This window comes from Prionailurus viverrinus, chromosome B4 (genome assembly GCF_022837055.1).
Source record: "Prionailurus viverrinus isolate Anna chromosome B4, UM_Priviv_1.0, whole genome shotgun sequence".
NCBI lineage: Eukaryota > Metazoa > Chordata > Mammalia > Carnivora > Felidae > Prionailurus > Prionailurus viverrinus.
In genome coordinates this window covers 23,257,955-23,283,448 of record NC_062567.1, presented here as the reverse complement: position 1 = coordinate 23,283,448, position 25,494 = coordinate 23,257,955, and the positions used below count along the sequence as shown (strand labels likewise).

At 38.3% G+C, this 25,494-nt stretch overlaps 1 protein-coding gene across 10 annotated transcripts in view; it reads right to left on the bottom strand.

Annotated features, from left to right (window-relative positions):
- Positions 1–25,494, bottom strand: part of WAC (WW domain containing adaptor with coiled-coil) — an 89,221-nt gene that overhangs the window by 35,269 nt on the left and 28,458 nt on the right. For all 10 annotated transcript variants that reach the window (XM_047868168.1, XM_047868169.1, XM_047868165.1 and 7 more), the window contains exon 4: positions 2,129–2,235. In XM_047868168.1, the coding sequence (XP_047724124.1) occupies positions 2,129–2,235 (107 nt within the window). The remainder of the gene's footprint in view (positions 1–2,128; positions 2,236–25,494) is intronic.

The following is a 25,494-nucleotide window of genomic DNA, read 5'->3' as shown; positions in this document are numbered from 1 at the left end:
TTTGGTAAACACCGGTTAAGGTTTACCAAGCTGTTGTCTCAGTCTCGACACCACACTCCTACTAAATTTTTTTTTTAATGTTTATTTATTTTTGACAGAGACAGAGCATGAGCGGGCGAGGGGCAGAGAGAGACGGAGACACAGAATCCGAAGCAGGCTCCAGGCTCCGAGCTGTCAGCACAGAGCCTGACGCAGGGCTCGAACTCACAAGCTGTGAGATCTGCCAACAGTAGGCACTGGAACAGGACTGAAAGGCAGGAGAAAGGAGAAGCCTAGCAGCCACAGCTGGCTCCAGTTTCTGGCTCTCTGCTGTCTGAAACCAGAACTAGCTTCATACCACTGAGGTTCTAACCAGATCTCTGCAGGACTCCTCCTCTAAACTACTAGGTTCTAATAACCACAACGTCTTCTTACTGTACTCTGGCCCTAATGGTGATTACTATAGATGCAATAGCTGAATGTTCCTTTTTGTTTCTTCAGTCCTCAAAAGCATGCAGTATCTGCTTAATCCTATATATAAAATTCTTTGCACTATTAAATTTTCTGTGCTGAAATATCCAGTATTGTTTTGTTCTCCTACCTGGACCCTGACTAATACAATATTTAAAACCATTCTAAATCTACCTTTATGAAAATACTACCATTTATGTTTCGAGTTTCGGCAGAAATGTACTATCCACACTGCTTCAACAAGGGACAAGAAATAATCCCAAGCACCTTTCAATGCTGATTAAGTCATGATGATCACCAAAGCAAAATCTGTTGGATTCAACCTCCACTTCTATAGTCTTCTAGTTGTTCTTTCCTTCCTAGATTTTCCAAGGTACTACCGGATAGAATTTTTTAAATTGCAAGTATGAGGTTACTTCACCAATTCTATGCTTCAATAGCTCTCCACTGCCTTTCTATAAAATTCATATTCCTTGGTAAGATATATTATTTTTTTGTGATCTGGCTCCCACTCACGTCTGTAACCTGAACTCTTGCCATTCTTTCACACTACCAAATCCTTGCCGTTCTCCAAATACACTGGGCTATCTCACACTTCACTGTCTTTGTAGATGCTGTTCCCTTTGCATAGCACACAAATTCCAGACCTCTTCAACTGGCTAAATTCTATTCAATCTGCTCAGAAGTGTTACTTGTACTTTAATATCTTACTCTCATCCAAGCTGGGAGTTCTCCTTCTGAGTGCTCCCAAAGCAACTTTAACTCACACTGTTTAAAAAAAATTTTTTTAAGGTTTATTCATTTCTCAGAGACAGAGAGAGACAGACTGTGAGCAGGGGAGGGGCAGAGAGAGAGGGAGACACAGAATCCAAAGCAGGCTCCAGGCTCTGAGCTGTCCACACAGAGCCTGATGCGGGGCCCGAACTCACAGACTGCGAGATCACGACCTGAGCCGAAGTCGGACGCCCAACCGACTGAGCCACCCAGGTACCCCTAACGCACACTGTTTTAACTGTTCACCCTTCAGCTTTCACCACAGGTCCAAAAGTTCCTTTTAGGATGGGCCACATTTTCTTAGTACTATATAGCTACAACCTAGCATATGCTTGGCAACTTTTGTAAAATGGACTTGTTACAACTTTCATTTGAACCCTAACTTTAAAAAATGCAAGCTGAGTTATTACTTCAGTTTAGAAATATCTAAAATTCCTGACTTAAATTCTCTTGAGGACAGGAATCTTTGCATCACTAGTGTTTAGTACAGTGTGTAACACAGGAGATGCTCTTAACAGATGTTGTAAGATGTGTACATATTATAGAAGGAGAACAAGCTCAAGTTAAATAGGTAACTATAGAAGTTTCATAATCTACAGATCTTTATATCTCAGATATTGCAACGGTAGATTTTGCTCTGTACAGTAAAAAAGTGAAGAAATATCAAAGTGGTGTCTCCCAAGTATTCTCAATTCTACTAAAAGGTAAGCTCATTACTTTAAATACATTTTTAAAAAGGTCAGCATTTACTTAAAAAAAAAAAAAGACATTAGACTTAACAACAACAACAACAACAACAACAACAGACTTGGTTGAAGGGGTGGAGAGTGGAGGTGGGTAGGGCAATAAATGAAACAAACAGAAAAAACCCAAAAACCAAAAGTGAGCATGTTTATGTACTTACTGTGTCTGAAGTTTTGCTTGGATTATTGCTTGGATTAGAAGAATGTGAATTTGAACTATGAAGAGCACTGTGGTTGTGTGAATTTTCTTGTGGAGAGTAACTGGTCCCTTAAAAGAAATAAAGAACAAAGTGAATTATAAATCGTATTTCATGTTTAATTTCAACTGGTTTCTACCATACTACAGATCACCGTGTAACCCTAAATCATTTTACATAAGCATCAGGAATATATACATATTCATACTTCTTGCAATATTAAGCATTTGTGAGCCAACTAAAGATGTGGCTTGAAGAGCATGTATCTTACATGGCTGACAGCCTAAGGAAAAATGTTAACTATATTTAGATGAGCAAAACCTAATCTATATCATTTCTGGCAACTTGTTTTTGTTTTTTTTTTTTTTTTAAATAAGTTATATTAGGGAAAGACAGACACACAACCACACATAAAGAAAAAAGTCACAAAATTCAAGTGATACACAACTAAAAGTCACAAATATCCAATATATTTTTGCAATTATTTTTAAATTTCTTTTTAAAAATATTTTTGAACATTTACGTATTACTGAGAGAGAGAGTACACGCACAAGTGGAGGGAGGGGCAGAGAGAGGGAGAAGCAGGCTTCACACTGTGAGCACAGAGCCCGATGTGGGGATGTAGGGCTCAAATTCATGAACCGCAAGATCATGACCTGAGCCGAAATCAAGAGTCAGATGCTTAACTGACAAGCCACCCAGGCGCCCCTATTTTTCAATTTCTTAAATAGCTCCTACAACTTTATTTTAAAGAGTTCTCCCAATTTTTTAACTAAAACAATATCAAGAAAACTAAATCTTAGGGAAAGTACTTCCCTTTCAAGATGGTGAAATGTTATCAAGTCCCCTAATAACAGGACCAACTCTACCTAAGAATGGTTTTTAAAGTAATTCATAAGTTTTATGAATAAACCACACATCTCAGAGACTATCAGAGATGATAAGTGTGCACAGTCTTTAAAAAAAAAAAAAAAAAAAAAAAAAAAAGAGGGGGCACCGGGGTGGCTCAGTCAGTTAAGCGTCCAACTTCGGCTCAGGTTATGATCTCACGAGTCATGAGTTCTAGCCCTGCGTTGGGCTCTGTGCTGACAGCTCAGAGCCTGGAAGTGCTTCGGATTCTGTGTCTCCCCCTCTCTCTCTCACTCTCAAAAATAAATAGTAAAAAAAAAAACAAAAAAACAAACAAATTTTAAAGCCAAGGTATAAAAACATAGACTTGTAAAAACGCTGGTAAGGATATGAAAAGGTTCATCATAAAAGTCTAATTGCTAGTATTTCAAATTTCATTCCACATGTTTATTTTTCATCAACAAGGTACCATAATTCAACTTTAAAAAAAAAAAAAAAAAAGAAAAACAACTACGCTGTCAATGGTATGGAGGGTACCCTATAATGAACAAAAAAGTGGGAAGAGTAATTTAAATGGATGACTGGTCTAGGAATTAGCACTTAGAACCAGAGTTGTTATTAGTAGAAATAATTAAGAATTAACTATATCAGCAGAGGAAACTAGGTGGATAAGAAAGTGAACTGGGGACAGAAGGGGACTATAAAGTTTTAAGATACCCAAGTGGAAGTGGTCAGCAGATCTACACAGAACCAGGAATTCAGAAGGGGATCTGGAAGTCTCCTCCATTAGAAGTGAAAGGTAGGAGACTCTAACTTTACCTTGCATGATAATATAAACAAGCACTATAAGCTTGGAATGAAGTAAGAATATGGCAAGAGTAAAGGCAATGACCAACACTTAACCTTGGATAAGGGCCAGTTTGCAAGGGATGCCAGAAGCAGATCCAAAGACCCAAAAAAGCTAGTCAAGTGACAAAAGGGGGTTACTTAAGAACCTGGCAAAACGGAGGTGGTATAACAGGAAATTTCTCAACAAGGCTACTGCTTGATGACTTCTTCATCTACTTGTTTTTAATTTTTTTCTTGCTGTATGGAATGTGTTTATATAAAACACCCTAAACTTTAATACAGTTGGCTAAACATTCTTCAATAAACAACGTAAAACACAATCAAGACGAAATCAGTGAAGATTAATTCAGTGTGCAGAAAAGTTATCAGAGCCGGGCTAAGACTGCTATCCTTAGAAAAGCCCACTTACACAGTTGGCCTTTGGCTCACATGTGGGAACCTAGATTTCTGGAGAGTTCCCACAACAGCTGACAGTTGCTCACTGGCTCTAAGCTGTTTGTGCATGCAATATGGTTTATGCTTAACATATGCTTTCCTATTGGGAATCCAGATTTTTGGTACGTGCTAGGGAGAGGTGCCTATGTAACGACAAGCCAAATCCAATAAAATCTTGGGTACTAATTCTCTAATAAGCCTCCCGTGTAGTCAACATTTCACATGTATTGTTACAATTCACTGCTGAAGGAACGAAGAAGTATGTCTTGTCTGCCTCTACTGGAAGAAGACTCTTGGAGGCTCACACCTGGTCTCCTCCAGGCTTTACTCTGCATACCTTTTCCCTTAGCTGACTACTATGCTTTGTATCTTTTCACAATAATAGGTCATAGCCAGGGTAGTAATTACACACTGGGTCCTGTGAGCCTCTTAGACAATCACCAAGTCCCAACACACTCAAGTTACAAAGAAAAGGCAATACTCCCAGGTTTTTAAGAAAATCAGATCTATGCCAAAATTTGCACTCTTTAGAACGCTTATTTTAAAGTCAGATTTACAAATAAAAAGCAGAATAATACACACTTGGAATGTCATATTTATACATCCCTAGTAGAGGTGAGATTCCCATTGAAATTTCCAGAGATATGTTGAAAAAAAAGAAAATCAAGGCTAATTTTAAAGACTGAAAAGAATCCTAGAATAATCCTTTAAGAAGCCTGTGTTAGATGCCCTGACATTTACTTGTATATATTCTTAAGCAAGACAATCTATGCTTAAATCTATGAAATAAAGACCCAAATTAAAGATCTGTTGAGAAGACATGATAAGTGAAGTACTCTATAAACGTAAGGTATATTTGGAGTGCCTGCGTGGCTCAGCTGGTTAAGCATCTGACTTGGTTTCAGCTCAGGTCAGGATCTCACAGTTTCATGGGTTTTGTGAATGCGGGCCCTGTCTGGCTCCACGGTGACAGCGCTGAGCCTGCTTGGGATGCTCTCTCTCACCCTGTCTCTGTCCCTCCCCCACCTGTGCTATCTCAGTCTCTCTCAAAATAAACAAACTTCAAAAAAATAAACATAAGGTATATTAGGAATGAGGTCTACTGATGAGCCTCCCATGAGGTTAAAATCCACGAATCTACTCCGCTTTAATGTTATTCTTACTATCAACAAAAATTCAAAAATTGACAACCACCCAATTAGCTAAGCTCTTGCCTCTGAAGAAACAGTGTACTTTCCACAAGTCTGACACAGATGGTATCAGAGAGCTTTGAGGCCTGGTGTATGTGTTTTCAGAGGGCATAACATAATCGTCAAAAACGCCAAGTACAGAGGCACACCAGTCTAAGACTTTAGAGAGAAGAGAAAACTGAATCAGCTGTTAAGAGAGAAGGCACTTTCAGAGACAGGAGCTTTTTCAACAGGGATTAGAGTCTACATCCTGTGAAACAGATTTATCTAGACCACTTAGCAAAACAACTGAAACTTAGAAGTGAGAAGATTAAGACACAGATATTTTAGTAAGAGACTAAAAATAAACTGACATTCTTAAACAGAATTCAAAACTAAGTAAAAGAGGTTTTTATAAAAAGCATGATATGATATGGTAGGCAATAAATCCGTACATTCTAGCCAGAAGGGTGTGCTTAAGAACTTAAGGCAGGGCAGATTTGCTTCTGAATAACATGATTATATTAAGTTAAAACTAACTCTCTATAATAAAAGCTACAATTTATATTATCTTCTAATGCAGTTTTGGGGGGTATGCCATTTGAGTCTTCATTTCTCCATGTAGTTCTTTCCAAACTGAAGTAACACCCAAGTAGAAAAGTATAGTGATGATACACACCCAGCATCAGAGTTAATGGTGATGGTGGTTATGATTTTCAGAGCTACATTTGCCATACCTATACAAAAAGTGCTACATCACAAAATTTCTTCTAAATCTTTTATCTTAAAAATTCACATGAGTTTTTGTATACTGCCCCACAATGAGTTTGTGTGTTTCAGAGTAAGAACACGAGTTTTCCGTTGTTTTTTAATGTGTATTTGTTTTTGAAAGACAGCGAGCGAGCAAGCAAGCAGGGAAGGTACACAGAAAGGGAGACAGAGGATGCGATGTCGGCTCCACACTGACAGCAGAGAGCCCAATGCAGGGTTTGAACGCATGAACCAAGCTGAAGTCGGACACTCAACCGACAGAGCCACCTAGGTTCCCCAGAACACAAATTTTTATTAGTAGGTTGCAGAGTCTAAGACTGAGAGAAAAAATAAGTGATTTGTGGATGGCAATATATCCAAAGATGCATAAAACTTGAACTCAGAATTTTAATACTATGTCCAGTGACTATTCAAGTGCACAAAGGAAGATTATATGCTGGTGAGGAAAAAAATGCGTATACACATAGACACACTTATATATATAATAATTAATATAATATATAAATATATATATAAAGCCGGTTAAAAGTCTCATGGATGCTGTCTGGCCCAGGAAAATAATAGCAGCAAAAGCTGTTTATATGGTCTGGTACCCTTTATGGTCTCTGTATATTTAAAAACAAATTTTTGGGGTGCCTGGGTGGCACAGTCGGTTAAGCGTCCGACTTCAGCCAGGTCACGATCTCATGGTCCGTGAGTTCGAGCCCCGCGTCAGGCTCTGGGCTGATGGCTCAGAGCCTGGAGCCTGTTTCCGATTCTGTGTCTCCCTCTCTCTCTGCCCCTCCCCCGTTCATGCTCTGTCTCTCTCTGTCCCAAAAATAAATAAACGTTGAAAAAAAAAAATTAAAAACAAACAAAAAAAACCCCAATTTTTTTTTAATGTTTATTTATTTTTGAGAGAGACAGAGTGTGAATGGAGGAGGGGCAGAGAGAGAGGGGGAGACACAGAATCTGAAGCAGGCTCCAGGCTCTGAACTGACAGCACAGAGCCCGATGAGGGGCTCGAATTCACCATCAGTGAGATCATGACCTGAGCTGAAGTCAGATGCTTAACCAACCGAGCCACCCAGGCTCCCCAATACTCTCTGTATATTACCAAAAAAGGGCTCACTACTTAAAAAATCTGAGAAAGGCAGTATTTATGGATAAGCAGGATAAAATCAACTTTAAATGATAGCGTAAAAAATTTAAAGTGCAGACTGGTGAAGCAAGTCTTAAAGACCTCTAAGAAAAGGATATTACTGAGATTTAGGTTTAAAGGTAGGGTGGGGAGTGGAATAAAGGGGTTATAGGTCTATGTTTAACCAAAGGCAGAAATGAAACAGAGATGTACTAACATGATTAGATGCTAATGTCAGACTAGAATCCAGGTATCAGCAAAATACAACCTGCTGGATGTAAGTTTTCATCAATAGTTTTATCAGAACACAGTGAGAGCCAACCATTTAAGTATTACCTATGGCAACTGTTTCTCTTTTAATTGTAACAATGACCATGAGACCTACAATACTAAAATATTGTTAGATTGGGCGTTAATCTAAGATAAAGTAGGGGCGCCTGCGTAAAGGAAAAACAGCAGGTATAAACTTCTATATGATCAAACAAGGCTGGGAAATGCAACCAGCTTTTCAAAAAGTGAAACAACAGTTTTCATTCTACTCAGGGATAAATATCACAGCATTTGTATCCTTATTCAGAACAACCGTTATCAGATCCTCAGACTTAGACAAATAACTGGAATGGGTAAGGTATACCTAGAATGCTAAAGTCAAGATTTCAACCACCCTAAACTGCTATTCAAACTAATAAAAGCAGATAGTAAGTATGCCTGAATAAGGTTCAGCAGATCTCAAACTTTAGTATATTAAAAAAATATAGATTTCAAGGTTGAATGTCACAAAGATTCGGATTCATGGTATATGGGATGAGAACCCCAAGACATAAATTTTTCATAAGAGGGTTTTAATATGGTCAGTATCCGGGCCACACTTTTATTTTAAATGCTCTACTGCCTTCCACTGTCTTCAGTCTTCCTTTGAACAGTTCAAAGAAAGAGGCCACAAACAGTTAAAAATAAGGAGATTTTTACAAGGAAAGCCACACCTATAATGAGTAATTTTACCATAACATGACAAATATTTTCCTGAAAAACCTTAAATTCTGCAAACTCACACTAAAAATAAGTCTTATGGGAAAAACAGAATAAGAGCAAATCACTCAAAATTATGCAACTTTATTACAACCAGAGCATAAACAAAAACTTGAATAGCACAGGCAAGCAGCTCAGCATGGTTGTAGCTTGTTTCAGGGGATATTAAAAACGCAAAAAAAATTAGGAAAGAAATGCAGCTTGCTGAGGCTGAGAACAGAGAAGTGAAGTTCTGAGCATTGAGGCTACAATTAAAATGGACAGAGAAGAAAGTGCAACTTGCCACAGACAGGGAGCCATGAAGGCTGGGGGAGTAGACTTGACTTTAGGGGTCTTGCCTGTGCAGCAGCTGGTTGAGGGCTTTATCCTTTCTATTTGAAGGTAATAACCTACTCCTGCTATTCTGATTCTCCCTGCCTAGAAAAAAAAATTTCACATATGAATGAACACAGTTTCAGTTTATACTGATGTCATTCTCCAATTTACTACTTGTACACGAGCTCAATGGTGGTGGAAAAGCAAAATGTAGCTAATCAGACTATGTTTCTCGGTGAGGGCGGAAATGAATAAGATAATGTGTCGACAACAGGCTTGCACTGGACAGTCCCCTGTAGTTGAGTTACTCCTTCGGGATCTGTGTTATACAAGTGATAGTTCACTAGGCCACACACAGCTGTTGAGCACTTGAAATGTGGCTACTCTAAAATGAAATCCGCTGTATGTACAAAACACACACTGGATTCAAAGACTCAATACAAAAAGAATATAAAATAGCACAATTAGTATTTTCATATGGATTACATAATGACCTGTTTTCGATATGTTGGGTTAAATAGTATATATGATTAAAATTAACGTCAGATGTTGGCTGGAAGAATAAAACTGCATACATGGCTCACTGGACAGCACTGTTCTAGATGAAGGTACCCACTGACAATTAGTGAAAGAGGGCCAGAGATGCCTAGTATACAGAGGCCATTTCTCAAAGATCTGTCCCATCTAAAAAATTAGCTTATAATTAGCTAAGCCTAGAACCTAATTCTGCTTAACACAATATGCAAATTTTTCTAGAAATTTAGATTGTACTGTACAGTACTTAGTTCTGTTTCAAACTCTTACCAAGATGCTCACCACTTTGAAAAACTTCATCATCATCAACGTCATACAATATACCTGCTGTTGTATCTATCACAAACAAATGATATTAAAGAGATTCCTTTGTTAAGATTAAGGACCAAAAATTAAACTAGCAGAGATAGGGGCGCCTGGGTGGCGCAGTCGGTTAAGCGTCCGACTTCAGCCAGGTCCCGATCTCGCGGTCCGTGAGTTCGAGCCCCGCGTCAGGCTCTGGGCTGATGGCTCAGAGCCTGGAGCCTGTTTCCGATTCTGTGTCTCCCTCTCTCTCTGCCCCTCCCCCGTTCATGCTCTGCCTCTCTCTGTCCCAAAAATAAATAAACGTTGAAAAAAAAATTTTTTTTAAACTAGCAGAGATAAATGAAAGATGCAGCTTTCACTGAATTTCATTAATAAAGCTTGTTTTAAAAGCAGTACTGCTATCCTTTATGTTTATCCCAAATGAATATGCTACCTATTTTTCTGCACAGTGATACAAACTACTTTGTGAAAAGTATGTATTACATACTTCCTTTAGAACTACCCACATCTTTCTACTCTAACATGTGTAGGTAACATATTATTTATATTTACCTACAGTCTAGAAATGGAATTTTACAACATATTTTAAGGGAAGGTGTACATGCAAAAGAACAAAGTTGCGTTGTACCCCAATGTTTATAGCAGCACTTTCAACAATAGCCAAATTATGGAAAGAGCCTAAATGTCCATCAACTGATGAATGGATAAAGAAATTGTGGTTTATATACACAATGAATTACTACGTGGCAATGAGAAAAGAATGAAATATGGCCTTTTGTAGCAACGTGGATGTACTGGAGAGTATTATGCTAAGTGAAGTAAGTCATACAGAGAAAGACAGATACCATGTATTTTCACTCTTATGTGGATCCTGAGAAACTTACCAGAAGACCATGGGCGAGGGGAAGAAAAAAAAAAAAAGTTAGAGGGAGGGAGCCAAAACATAAGAGACTCTTAAAAACTGAGAACAAACTGAGGGTTGATGGAGGGTGGGAGGGAGGGAGGGAGGGAAGGGTGAGTGATGGGTGTTGAGGAGGGCACCTGTTGGGATGAACACTGGGTGTTGTATGGAAACCAATTTGACAACAAATTTCATATTAAAAAAAAAAAAGAACTACCCACATCTTTCTTACTCTAACGTGTAGGTAACATATTTATATTTACCTACAGACTAGAAATGGAATTTTACAACATATTTTAAGGGAAGGTGTACATGCAAAAGAATAAAGTTGAGTTGGACTCCTTCCTCACCCCATACATACATTATACACTATACATACGTATAATACAAAATGAATCACAGACCTAAATGTAAGAGATGAAACTAAAACTGTTATAAGTAAATAAATATAAGCTCAAATCATCACCAAAAGTACAAGTGAAAAAAGAAAAAATATAAATTAAACTCTGCCAAAATTGAAAACTTTTGTGCTTCAAAGGACACCATCAAGGAAGTAAAAAGTCAATCCACAGAATGGGAGAACATATTTGCAAATCATATATATGCAAAGGACATTTACCTAGATCTACTAGTAGGAACTCTTACAACTCAATAAAAGACAAACAGTACTTTATTTAAACTTTTTTTTAAACATTTATTATTGAGAGAGAGAGACAGAGCATGAGCATGGGAGGGGCGGAGAGAGAGGGAGACACAGAATTTGAAGCAGGCTCCAGGCTCTGAGCTGTCAGCACAGAGCCCGACGCAGGTGGGGCTCAAACCCACCAACCACGAGATCATGACCTGAGCCGAAGTCGGACGCTTAACCGACTGAGCCACCCAGGCGCCCCCAAAGCAACTTAGTATTTTATATTTTCAACACCAGTGTGTATGAGGATTTTGGTTTCTCTACATCCTCCTCAACACTTGTCCATCTTTTTTGACTATAGCTATCCTCATGGATGTGAAGTGGTGTTTCATTGCAGCTTTGCTTTGCATTTCCCTAATAGCTAATGTTGGTGAGCATCTTTTCATGTGCTTTTTGGTCATTTGTATGTCTTTGGAGAAATGTTTGTTACCTTTTAGTCATTTAAAAAGTACTGTTTGGGGACGCCTGGGTGGCTCAGTCGGTTAAGCGTCCGACTTCGGCTCAGGTCATGATCTCGTGGTCCGTGAGTTCGAGCCCCGCGTCGGGCTCTGGGCTGATGGCTCAGAGCCTGGAGCCTGCTTCCGATTCTGTGTCTCCCTCTCTCTCTGCCCCTCCCCCGTTCATGCTCTGTCTCTCTCTGTCTCAAAAATAAATAAAAAACATTAAAAAAAAATACTAAGTTGCTTTGGAAAACAGTCTGGCATTTCCTTAAAAGGTTAAACACAGAACTATATGACCCAGTAATTCTACTTCTAGGTATATATCCAAGAGAAATGAAAACATGTGTCCACAAATGTTCAGAGTCCATAACAGCCAAAAGATAGGAACAAACCCAGGGCGCCTGGGTGGCTCAGTCGGTTAAGCCTCCAATTTCAGTCAGGTCATGCTCTCATAGTTCTTGAGTTCAAGCCCTGTATTGGGCTCACTGCTGACAGCTCAGAGCCTGGAGCCTGCTTCAGATTCTGTGTCTCCCTCTCTCTCTGCCCCTCCCATGCTTGTGCACTGTCTGTCTCTCTCAAAAATAAAACAAAAGAAGATAGGAACAAACAAGATGTCTACTTGATTGACAGATAAATAAGATACAGAATATTATCCGACAATAAAAATGAACAAGTACTGCCATAACGTGTAACATGGATGAACTGAAAATGTTATGCTAAATCCAAGAAGCCAGTCACAAAAGACTGTACCTTGTAGGATTCCACTAGGATGAAACATCCACAATCGGCACATCTATAGAGACATAAAGGCTGCCTAAGACTGGGGGCAAGGTGAAAGCTACAGGGTTTCTTTTTGGGTAGTAACATTGTTCTAAAATGGGTGGTGGTGATGGCTGCACAACTGGGAGTATACTAAAAACCACTGAACTGCACCCTTTAAATTAGTCAACTGTACAGGAGGTGGATTACACACCAATAAAACTTACCAAAAAAAAAAAAAAAAGAAAAAGAAAAAAAACCTGCCGTAACTTAAATGTGACTTTGACTTGTCTAGCTTAAACAGAAACCCTTAATTCATCATTTCTTAAACTCTAATTCTATGAGATGCTTTGAATACAAAATGTCACATGGTCATGTAAATCTGGAAAAAGTTGTATATGATATTCTCTCATAGAAAACTTAAATGTACTTTAAAGGATCTAAGAATTACTGAAGTAAAGAAACTTTAAGCTGGGTAGGTGGGGGGGAGGGAATTAAGTACTGACACATGACACATCATACGTGATCCATGAAAACACTATGTTAAGTGAAAGAGGCCAGTCACAAAAGACCACATGTAATCCATTTATATGAAACGTCCACAACAGAAAAATCTCTCCGGACAGAAAGCAGATCAGTGGTTGGGGAGTGGGCAGGGAGGGGAAGAAATGGGGAGTGACTGCTACTGGTGGGGTGGTGGTGGTGGCTATTGTGTGGTATGCGAATTATACCTCAATTTTTTTTTAACGTTTATTCATCTTTTGATAAAGAGACAGAGCATGAGTCGGGGAGGGGCAGAGAGAGAGACACAGAATCCGAAGCAAGCTCCAGGCTCTGAACTGACAGCACAGAGCCCGACACGGGGCTCAAACTCATGGACCGTGAGATCATGACCTGAGCTGAAGTTGGATGCTCAACCGACTCAGCCACCCAGGTGCCCCTATACCTCAATTTTTAAAAAGACATTTAAAATTGAGAACCACGTGGGGAAAACAGCACTCAAGCAGGTAAATATGGGCTTCAGTCCAGACTTTGCCTCTGCCTTACTAAATAAAAGTGAGGAGGTCACCCACCTTCTACAATTATCTTCACTTGTCAAATAAGATACTGGCTGGACAGTGTGCAGAATTACTTCTACTTGTTTAGAAAAACTATCAACACAGGACTCTGGACTCTTCAATGATCTCAAGCACTTAATTCAGTACGACACAGAGCAAACAGCAAGACAGGGCTGATGTAGAACTAATCTTGAAGTAAGGATCTCTTCATTCTTATGAATTCCAGTAGAAATTCACTGGGTTCACTGTAATATTCAAACTGCTCTCCCACTTTCATTCTGGTCTCCATTTGAAAACAGTCTCTACAGAGCAGTTGAAGTAATCTTTCAAGCCTGTATCTTCAATCATGACAGGTGTCTTGAATTTTAATGGTTACAGTGGGAAGCCATTCAACTTCTCTGGCCCTACTTACCCTTCCAGCCTTATTCTGCAGCACTAACCACACCTTGCTCTCTACACCTGAGCTATCCTGGCCACTTTCAAGTTTTTGAATACATGCCCAGTTCTTTCCTACCCTAGATCCTTCATACATTCTATCTCACCTCTATCTCCCATTCTTTATCTGCCTATCTCTTGGTCATCCATTTCTTCGGTCTCAGCTTAAAAGCCACATCCTTAGAAATGCCCTTCCTAATCCTCCAACCTCAAACAAGCCCCCTCTCATAGCACATAACTCTCTCCTTAACAGCTATTTGTATGGAGTGTAATTAGATTACAACTCACATTGTTCTGTTTTCTTGTATTTATATTAACTATGTGGCTCGCCAAAGTAAGGAACGCATTCCTTTGAAAGAGAAAAGAATATAGCATAGGTTAGCATGAAAAAAATTGAGTTTTAGGAAACTTACCAAATTATCCTAAGATTCTGAATAGGTGGGTAGGAGACAATGTAGTTGGAAACTATCCTTTCCCAAGCTGATGCCTTTAGAGAGAGTACAGCAAACAAGGCGAAAGAGAGGCAGGTCCTGTCATGCCTATGTGTCTCCAAGTAATTTTACCTCCTGACTATAATCAATTGAGCAAAGTAATCAGTTTCAACTTTGGAAGCCTCATGGTATTCTTCAATCTAGAAATGGTTGCAAAATGAAAACAAAGGAATCCTCAAGTATGTGCTACACTCTCATATGTTTCACACACTTGTAACTCTCAGTTTATATTAAGATAATAAAGGAAATGATCATCTAACAAAAGATTTAACTGGATAAAATGAAACGAAGAATAAACTTCAGTCAAGAAAAACAATATGAGAAATGGCGTAAGGAAAGCACAAAAAGCGTAAGGAAAGCAATAACGATTCCCACTAAAATTAGTGGGATAGGAACATAAACTTTCTATAGATGAGCTAAAAGGGGTGTAAAGCTAAATTAAGAAAAAACTACTGAAGGACCTTGGAAGCCAAACTAAGGGAAAAACAGAGTTTCTCTCTCAAACAAGGAACTCTCAAAATATTAAGAACTGTTACTTGCTTTTGAGTATTTTCCCCCCAATGCTTTTGAACAGTACTAGATACACCATGAAAAAAGGACACTTAAGAGTATTTATCTTTAAGAATAACACAAAAGATTAAAGAAGAAAATTCTTTCAAAGAAATAGTTGCCTAGTATTTTCCCAACTTTAAGCCACCGAATTCTTTCCTTACATGGCTTGCTGCTCTTCCTGCAAATGTCAATTCACAAGTTACCCCCTAAAAGAGCCTTTACCTGACCACCTCCTGTCACATTCCATTACCATGTCAAATCACTATTTCCTTTATAGCACAGACCACAATATGAAATTATCCTGTTTGTCTATTTCATATTGTCTGTCTCTTCTACTAGGAGAGAAAAGCTCCCTGAACACAGGGACTTTGCCTGTCATGTCACAGCTAGAATACCTGTAACAGCGCTTGGGTCTGTCAGTAGACTAAAATAAAACAAATGCACGAATGGAAGCCCAATATGTACAGCAGGATACTCTCTTATTGTGATGGGAGTATGAGGGGTTGAAGACATGCTCAGTCCCATCCTTGGAACCTCTAGCCTCCGTACAGTATCATTTAAAAAGTAATGACACAGAATCCTGAATGGCTCAGTCAGTTAAGCATCCAACTTCGGCCCAGGTCATGATCTCACAGTTCATGAGTTCAAGCCCCGCGACAGGATCTGGCTGACAGCTCAGAGCCTGGAGCCTGCTTCGGATTCTGTCTCCCTCACTCTCTGCCCCTTCCCGGCTCACACTTTGTCTCTCTCTCTCTTAAAAATAAATAAAACAAACAAAAGGAATGATACAGATAAATTCTATATATTAGCTATCAAAAAGCTAGGTAGTAGTAACAAATCCTGTGGGTTATATATAAGTATATAAACTTCACTTGTTAAATGTAACTAATATGACACAGCAAAAAAGTGTTAAGATGACCTTCACTACCTGCCAACACCCACTAAAACTGTATAATTAGTACATGTTAGTAAAAAATTATTCTACCCTCCTCCCTGTACACCATTATATTAATTGGAAAAGTGCTTTCCCAAAATTATGAGGTACTAAAAGAAAAAGGCAGCACGTTACAGAAGAGTAACCTCAAAGAAAACATTGGGTTTTCCCTTACAGGTAGAACTTTTTTTTTAAGTTAGGATATCTCTCTTTTAAAAGTTTATTGGGGCGCCTGGGTGGCTCAGTCAGTTAAGCGTCCGACTTCAGCTCAGGTCACGATCTCACGGTCCGTGAGTTCGAGCCCTGCGTCGGGCTCTGGGCTGATGATGGCCCAGAGCCTGGAGCCTGCTTCTGATTCTGTGTCTCCCTCTCTCTCTGACTCTCCCCCGTTCATGCTGTCTCTGTCTCAAAAATAAATAAACGTTAAAAAAAAAAAAAACTTAAAAAAAAAAAATAAAAGTTTATTATTTATTTTGAGACAGAGTGAAAGAGCATGTTGCACAGGGGAGGGGCAGGGAGACAGAGAATCCCAAGCAGGCTCGAGACTGTCTGTGCAGAGCCCGATGCAGGGTGCAAACTCACGAACCGGTAGATGACTGGGCCAAGACCAGTGAGCCACCCAGGAGCCCAGGTAAGACATTTTTAATATTGCTCTTCCATGGCTCCTAGTGGAGACGCATAAACAGACAGCATTTATTCCAAAACTCCCATCGGTTTCTGCTGCTAAGCTATCCTGCTTTTGCGTTGAGACAGGGCTGAAGTTTTACATACAGATGCAAATGCTGCTTACTATGAGGTATTTTAAAAATAAAAACAGAAGCTCAATAATTAGAAGAGGAGAAGCTCAACAGATCACATTTGCTGATAATGTTTAACCGACGTATCCATTTTATGGCAACATTTTTTGGATAAATATTACAGATCTCTTCACTCTCCCTTCAGTCTCATCGTTCCATCTCTCACCCCCTTCCCTGTCCAATAACAGCTCTAGCCAGACTTAGATTACAGAGGTTGATTTAGGAACTGTTTCAAGCTTTCAAGGAAAAAGAATTCCTATAATGTATCATGTGTTCCAGAAACAGACTCAATCATAAAAGAAACCCATTACAGAATTCTCACAAAGACAACAAGAACCATAGGGCATTACAGAAGTTAGAATTCACAACTATATATGCACCTCAGGCCAGGAAAGCACAATATCTGAATATCGAACTTGCATGAATATAAATCTTGAATGCCGATTTTTAAAAACAGATTGAGAGGGGCATCTCAATCTTCCGATTCTGTGTCTCCCTCTCTCTCTGACCCTCCCCCGTTCATGCTCTGTCTCTCTCAAAAATAAATAAACGTTAAAAAAAAAAAAACAGATTGAGAGAGCATTTGATAAATTTCAAACAGACTTTTAACAACAAATTACCAACTGTAGGAATAGGTAGTTTCCTTAGTATGAAGAAGATAAACTTCAAGAAGGGATGATCTTTATACATAATGATCATTTATCGCCAAGTAATACGTTTTAATACCAAGAACATTCCCAATCAAGCCTTTTTTCTTTTTTACTTTTTTTTAAATTGCAATAACTTATCTGAAACAGGTATTAATACTAACTATACTCATAATCTTAAAAAAAAATCAGGAAAAATAACTCTATCCTCTTAGATTTTTTTCCTACATGTACATATAATACCCAAACACAGAAGCATACTACTTACTTAATGTGTGGATTTTCCCCTAAATATCCAGAAACACTTTCACTCAATAAAAAAGTGGTTCTACATCACTGTTTCTAATGACAACATTATACTCCACATAGCATGCAAATATCCTAATACCCAATCAGAGAAATATTTGTGTCTTCTAGTGACCACTTACCTAGGTGTCAGAATTCCCAACCCATACAAAAATGGAGTTAGCAATACCTTAACACTGAAAAGAACCATGAAGAGTCATCTTAAGAGACTACTTCCAAATTGATTTTAAAAGCCTGTAATTCTATGATTCAAATGATAAATATATTTCAACAATTAAATGATTTATGTAGCACAAAAACTTGGTAATGAAAATTACATTGAAGGCAGACTTTCAGAAGGATGACCACATGAACAAGTTTCTATATTTGCCCTCTATAAAACCTATCAAAATCAGGGGGTGGGGGAGGGGGGAACAGAAAATTTAATCAAATCCAACAATGGAATGGTCACAACCCAACAAACTGGCACTGACAGATGGTTTCAAGAGAAAATTAAAATCAAATCCATATTCAGTACAGAAAAGTGCTAAAGACCAATACCCAGTTCCTCTGAAGTCTGTTAGGATATATTTTGAAAACTACAGCAGGCAGAAGAGCTGGGAGAGAAAGGTCACTTGGCCCATTTGTTGACTTTTTGGCCCAATTAAGTACAGAACTACCTGAAACAGGAAGGAGGGCCCTGCCACGCTAAACCTTTGCACTGACCCCAAAAGTGAGCTCTGAAGAGAGAGTTAATCACATATAGTGTGGGTTGAGAAAAAAACAAATGAACTGCCTTCTCATGACACTCCTTTCCATGACTCTCCTCCCAAAAGACACTTCCCATACCCCTTTCCCTAACCGCCAAGCATTTTATAAAAAAACAATTTCTAAGGATACAATTAATGTAGTGTCCAGGAGAATAAGAAACAGAATCGAAGAGAAATGAATCACAATTTACACACACACACACACACACACACACACACACACACAGATACTCAAATTCACTCAAGTACACAGAAACCACCCTACACAGAACCTATGCACAGACCAAAGTAATGGTATATACCATTAGTAGGGTGAAGAGAAAACTTTGAAAAAAGTTAACTTTTAGACAAATTCTGTTCTATCTCAGAGTACAAAGAACAGGAATTTTATGAAACAAAAGCAAAACAAGAAACAAAAGGATACAATAAAGGGGTGGGGGAGCTGGAAGAAATAAGAGGAAAAACTTAAGGATGCAATCATCAAAGAAACAAATACAACATTTGAGGTAATGAAAGAATCAACATTGCTGAAAGTGATGTCATCCATAAGGAGGTACACAGTCCTGAAAAATAACACAAAGCACAGAAGACAAAACAACAGAGATGCTAGCACTTAGAGATAAAATGCCACAGATGAAAAATGAAGCCAACATACATAAAACTGGAGGCCCTGAAGAAGAGAACAGAAAACAGGACACTAAAGTATTAAAAAAAAAAAAAAAAAAAAGCTTTCCTGAAATACAGGAAGATCTCATTCTGGAGATTGAAGGGGGTCACCATATAGGAGGAAAAATTAAAAACCGATAAAACTGACGCATATCTTCCTTCACAGTCTGGTAAAGCTGCTGAATTTTAAGCACGAAGAAAGAATTCTTAAAAGCATCCAGGCAGCAGAAGCAGGTCACTTATAAAACAAAAAAGGGCTGACCTCATACTTCTCCACAGAAACCTTAAATGCTAGAATACAAAGTGATAATGTCTTGTGCTAAAAGAAGAAAATGGATGTGACCCAGAAAATTACTTTTCTAACCAAGACGCCATTTATAATGAACAATAGTAGGACATTATCAAATATTTAAGAATTCAAAAATTAAAGTACTCATAACCTGGGGAAAGATGGGGTTAGTAGATTAACACAGACTAACAATCATAAGAAAAATCGAAATAACAAATCTCAGAGAGAAGCTGTACTGCTAAGATAGCAGTGTGCACTACATGCAGCTAAACTCACCTGCTTAACATCTGGAATCAAGAGCCACTTATGATTACTGATTATTTTGAAAACTTTTATGCCAAATGACATTATACAGCAAATATTAATTTACTCAAAATAGACTTTAAATGTTTCCTTTGTTGTAATTTTATTTCATAAAAGCACTCGGCTACACCCCTTGCCCCGCTGCACACAGTACTCCCATTTGACAAATACTGAAGAGCAAATACCAAAGATGGTACAAGACGCTAACAGAATAAACCAGAAATCATTCTTCCCTGGAGTTCTGTTTAGTTTCACAGACTTAACTATGTATCAAAAGAAACTATGGGATTTCTAGTCCCATACCACCACTTTTAATAATGAGAATTTTCAAGTTTGTTTGAGCTACCCAGGTGATTGATAGACACGTGCCAAAGGCTACAACATATACTACAACCTCTTTAAGTCTCCTAAATCTTCAAAGGCAGATTAAATAACATCCAGTAATTTTACTGCTGACTGTATTTTATATTACGGTGAGTTTTTTGACAACTGCAGTTTAGTAGGTATTGGCACCGTGCTACGTCAGACTCTAGAGTAGGTGACTGCTTTTTGAACACAATTTTTAAATGTCTTAAAAAGAGAGTAGCAGCAATATGTACCTCTGTGAAAATATAACAGCTCGAGAGTTTGACAGGTTAAAAATTGCCTTAAATCTATTAAATGAATAGTGTTATTTGTTCCAATAAGTATAATGACCAAATATGAAAGTACAAGTTACCCAGGAGAGTTGCTTATATTACATTCTAAGTAAAACAGAAGAAAGCAAATCTGATACATTTACTATCACTCTACATTAGATATAAATATTGAAACATTAAATTAGCATCCAGTGATTAAAGGCTTTCCTAAAAAACATGCAGGTATTTGTATCATGACTTACAGAAGAATATAATTAGAGAGGACAATACACGAGGATTGAATTCTGGCAACAGTAATTATAATAATACAGTTTGATGACTGATGACCATTAAGTGAAAATTTTTCTACTTATAGTTGTCATTAAAAAACTAAGCAGCTAAGGCAACCTGGGTGGCTCAGTCGGTTAAGCTTCCAACTGCAGCTCAGGTCATATCTCACAGTTCGTGAGTTTGAGCCCATGTCAGGCTCTGTGCTGACAGCTCAGAGCCTGGAGCCTGCTTCGAATTCTGTGTCTCCCTCTCTCTCTGCCCCTCCCCTGCTCACGGTGTCTGCCTCTCTCAAAAATAAACAAACATTAAAAAAAATAAGAGTCCGGGGCGCCTGGGTGGCGCAGTCGGTTAAGCGTCCGACTTCAGCCAGGTCACGATCTCGCGGTCCGTGAGTTCGAGCCCCGCATCAGGCTCTGGGCTGATGGCTCAGAGCCTGGAGCCTGTTTCTGATTCTGTGTCTCCCTCTCTCTCTGCCCCTCCCCTGTTCATGCTCTGTCTCTCTCTGTCCCAAAAATAAATAAACGTTGAAAAAAAAAAATATTAAAAAAAAAAAAAAATAAGAGTTAAATAAATAGCTAACCTACCATATGATCCAGCAATTGTACCTTAGCTATCTGTAACAAAGAAAAGTTATTTCACACAAAAGTCTGTACGTGAACGCACAGCTATGTTGGTAAGAGCCCAAAACTGCAAACCACCCAAGTGAATGGTTAAACAAACTGAGGTTCACCATACCATAGAATACTACTCAGCAATACAAAAGAAATGCATCACTGATACACAGACCCTTGATTCTGAAGGGAATTATGAGGAGTTAAAAAATTTAATCTTAAAAGGTTACATACATACTGTGATTCCATTTATATAATACTCTTCAAACAGCAAAATCGTAATGATTGAGAGCAGTTAGCTTGCTAGAGGTTGAGTGGAAGGAGGGAAGTGGATGTGGCTATAAAAAGCACAAGAAATTACTGTGATGATCTGTTCTGTATCTTGACTGTGACAGCAGTCATGTTAATCTACTCATGTGATAAAATTGCATGAAACACACATATGCAATGCATGTAAAATTGGTAAAAAATCTGAATACGGCCACAGGAGACTGTGAAGGAGAGCAGAATACGTCACCCAAAAATATGCCACTTCAGCATGTGGACATTTTTGAGCTAAAGAAAATTAAGACCCTACAGACTCAGGAAAAAGTTCTCCCTCTCCCGTAACTACCTAAAAGAATTTAGATAGTCTTTTTCTGGTACGAGCTTCCTAATTACCTGAGATAACTTTTTAAACTAAAAGACCTATTTGTATGGCAGGGCAAACTTCTAATTACAAACATCTGCTTTTATCATCCTGTGAATTACCTTCCGCCCCTATGAAGCCCCAGGCCCCATCCCATTCCTTGACTCAAGACATCGTATGTGCCTCAACTGATGGACTCATGAGTCCCTGTTTGGGGCTCTTGTAGATAGGAAATCAAATTGTCTTCTCCTATTTATCGGTTTGATGCCAATTTAATTGTTAGACCAGCCAAAGAACCTCAGAAGGGAAAGGAAAAGTTTTCCACACCTACAACTGTAACAATGTCAAATTCCTGCTTATGATAGTATACTATAGTTACAGAAGATATTATCTGCATGCATGCAAACTAGATAAAAAGTACACTGAGCCTCTCTGTAGTATTTTTTACAGTTGCAAGCAAATCTACAATTACCTCATAATTAAAAGATTTTTTTAAAAAAGGAAACCAGCTAAAAACAAACAGCTGGGATTTAAACCCAAGTGTGACAGCTCCTTCTATATCCTGCTTGTTGATGACAAGTAGAGGGGACATTGTGGCTTTCTTCTCTCACAGTCCCTAATCATAAAGCCATTCTTGTTGGAAGGTGACTTTCATCATTGCTCCTCACTATCCCCATTAAACTTCCTCCTCTCCACGAAGTCTGTTTCATATTTAATCACCCTGTTCACTTGTCTAACCTCCATGTTCTCATTCTATCACCTTCACATAAATCATCTTGCCTTGCAGAGACAACACCGACACCAGCCAATCACATCAATGAACTTCACACCATCCTTTCCTTTTTTACACTTCTATATTTGATGTCATTTCAGAAAGACTTTATTTTAGTCAAATAAGGTTTTACTGTAATTCTTAAAAATAGAGAAGTCTCTTGTGTTGCTATCATTATATTGCCATAAACTTTTAAAAGTAGAAGGTAATCAAAAAGACTTCAGACAGTTCAGCTCAAGCTCGCTGTAAAATGCTGAAACCTAATTGATTAAAGCTATAAAATACAGCATTTTAAGAATTAAATTTTAAGAAATATTTTCAATAAAAAACAGTGCCACATTAAACATTCCCTTTTTTTGTTGAAATCCAAAATCTCATGTGTTCTACCTTCTAGAACACAATCACTAAGCTTGGGCAGAAGCCAAAAATAAAGACAGAAATGTTAGGTACAAGTAGAGAGGAATAAGAGATTACTTAAAAAGGGTAATGCTGAAAGAATATGGCTTTTTGTGCCTAAATCAAATAGATTTTTACTCAAAGCAGAAAGTATCACAAAACAGAAAAAAAAAACAAGGTAACATATTTTGATTACCTTGTACACGTTAGGGACTGTTACAGATGTCAGGTACATTATTCCATTTAATCCTCAAACAAGTCTTTGAGAGGGGTAGTAAAAATGCCTATTTTACAGTTCAAAATCCAGAGAAAAATTTTAAATAATGAGCCCAAGGCTACAGAGTTAATAAGCAAAAGACAAACAGGTTAGAGTCCTTTGCCCTAATGTTAAATTTTCTTTCTTTTCCTTGTACCCCAATGTCACTAATTCACTGGTATTAACATAATTGATTACCCCACTAAACTTTTTCCTATCCTATGGTATAGGAAAACCAATATTCAATTAGTCTGACCCCTTCAAATAAGGAACAGAAAATGCCTAAATACTGTCAATTTTATTAACTTTTGTTACCTTTATCTCCTAAAAGTATATTCTTAAGTTATATTCAAATTCAAAAACTACTATTAACCGTAACATTATTTTCTCATTAAATCATATTATTCAGCATCTATTATATGCAAGGACAACACGTACCAGACCAAAGAGCATGCTATAAAAAGGTGAGATCACTCTATTTGAATCAGATTTTCAACTAATGTCATTGTCTTTAAGGAGCTTGGGGGGAAAACATCTAGAAAATCTACTAGAAAACAGAACTCGGACTGCCTAGATGGCTCAGTGGGTTAAGTGTCTGACTCGATTTTGGCTCAGGTCATGATCTCACAATGGGGAGACTGAGCCCAGGGTCAGGCTCAGCACTGAGCGTGGTGTCTGCTTGGGATTCTCTCTGCCCTCCCCCACTCACACTCTCAAAATAAATAAATAAACTTAAAAAAAAAAAAAAAAAGAAAACAACGCATCTCAAATGTCTGCAATATATCATGTATCATGATCAGTTCTTGTTCTCTGTTCTCCTGTCGTCTCAATGTTAACCCTTCCCCAACCACCCCACCGACAAAAGATTCTGATGCAATAGTCTAGCAGAGAAAGCCAGAAAGTATTTCACTCACCATCCCCCCCTAACAAAAAAATTTAAGTTTTGCAATCTAGGGTCAAATCTCATTAAAACACACATACATCCGCATACCCTACCTAATACAGACTGTTTTGAACTACTGTTTTTTTCAGTTTTTTTTTAATGTTTATTTATATTTGAGAGAGAGAGAGAGAACAAGCCAGCATGAGTGGGGGAGGGGTAGAGAGGGAGACACAGAATCTGAAGCAGACTCCAGGATCCAAGCTGTCAGCACAAAGCCCCGAAAAGTTTACTTTTAAATGTTTTTAAAAACAGTAGTTTAGTGGCGCCTGGGGGGCTCAGTCCTTTAAGCATCCAACTTCAGCTCAGGTTCTGATCTCACAACTCCAGAGTTTGAGCCCGGCATCAGGATCTGTGCTGAGCTCAGAACCTGGAGCCTGCAGCCTGCTTCGGATTCTGTCTCCTTCTCTGCCCGTTCCCTGCTTGCACTATCTGTCCTCTCTCTCAAAAATAAACATTAAAAAAATTTTTTTAACTTAAAAAATAAATAAGATAAAGGTAAACTCTTCATTTCTGTCAAAAGAAAATTTGTAAAAGTACATTTTAGGTGACACAAAATCAAAAGAAGACAAATTCTTGGGAACAAATACCAAAATCAGGGTTAATTCTAGGAAAGTAGCAGGACAAGGTTGAGAGTGTGACATCCAGAGGATACTATGATTAAAAAAGGGCAGTTACACAAGAGGCTTCCTTTATTTTTAATGATGTATTTCTTCAATTAAGTGGGGAGCATAGAGTTCTGAAGAGGTGCAGTAGATCATCACCTTCCATTACTTTTTTAAAAATATTTTTAAACATTTATTTAGTTTTGAGAGAGACAGACTGTGAGTGGAGGAGGGGCAGAGAGAGGGGTGGGGGAAGACACAATCTGAAGCAGGCTCCAGGCTCCGAGCCGTCAGCACAGAGTCTGACACAGGGCTCGAACCCATGAACCCTGAGATAATGGACCTGAGCTGAAGTTGGACGCTTAACCGACTGAGCCACCCAGGCGGCCCTCTTTTAACTCTGACATTTATCACTTCATATGAACAAAATATAAAATATTTTGACAAATGGTTTTCAAAACCTTTAAAGAAGAATCTTTTTCCAAAAACAAATCTTGCCCAGAAGAGATATATAAAACAGATACAAATAGAATTGGTCTCTCTTCCCTTGCTAACAGTGACCTGGCAAGGTACTTTTGCAGAACACCAATGGCACCAAAGGATGCAGTTTGAAAGCATTAAGAACACCAATTTAGCAACTATAGTTTCAAATAAATCTTCCTATGATTTACTTAAAAAATGGTGCTATAGTGATCTCTCCAGCTATAATTAAATGACAAAGAACAATCAGTATATACACTCAAATACTAATAGGCTGTCCTCTTTACTTATTATCAATGAATAGTTAATGCTCCTATCTCAGGTCAAACATTTATTTTGTAT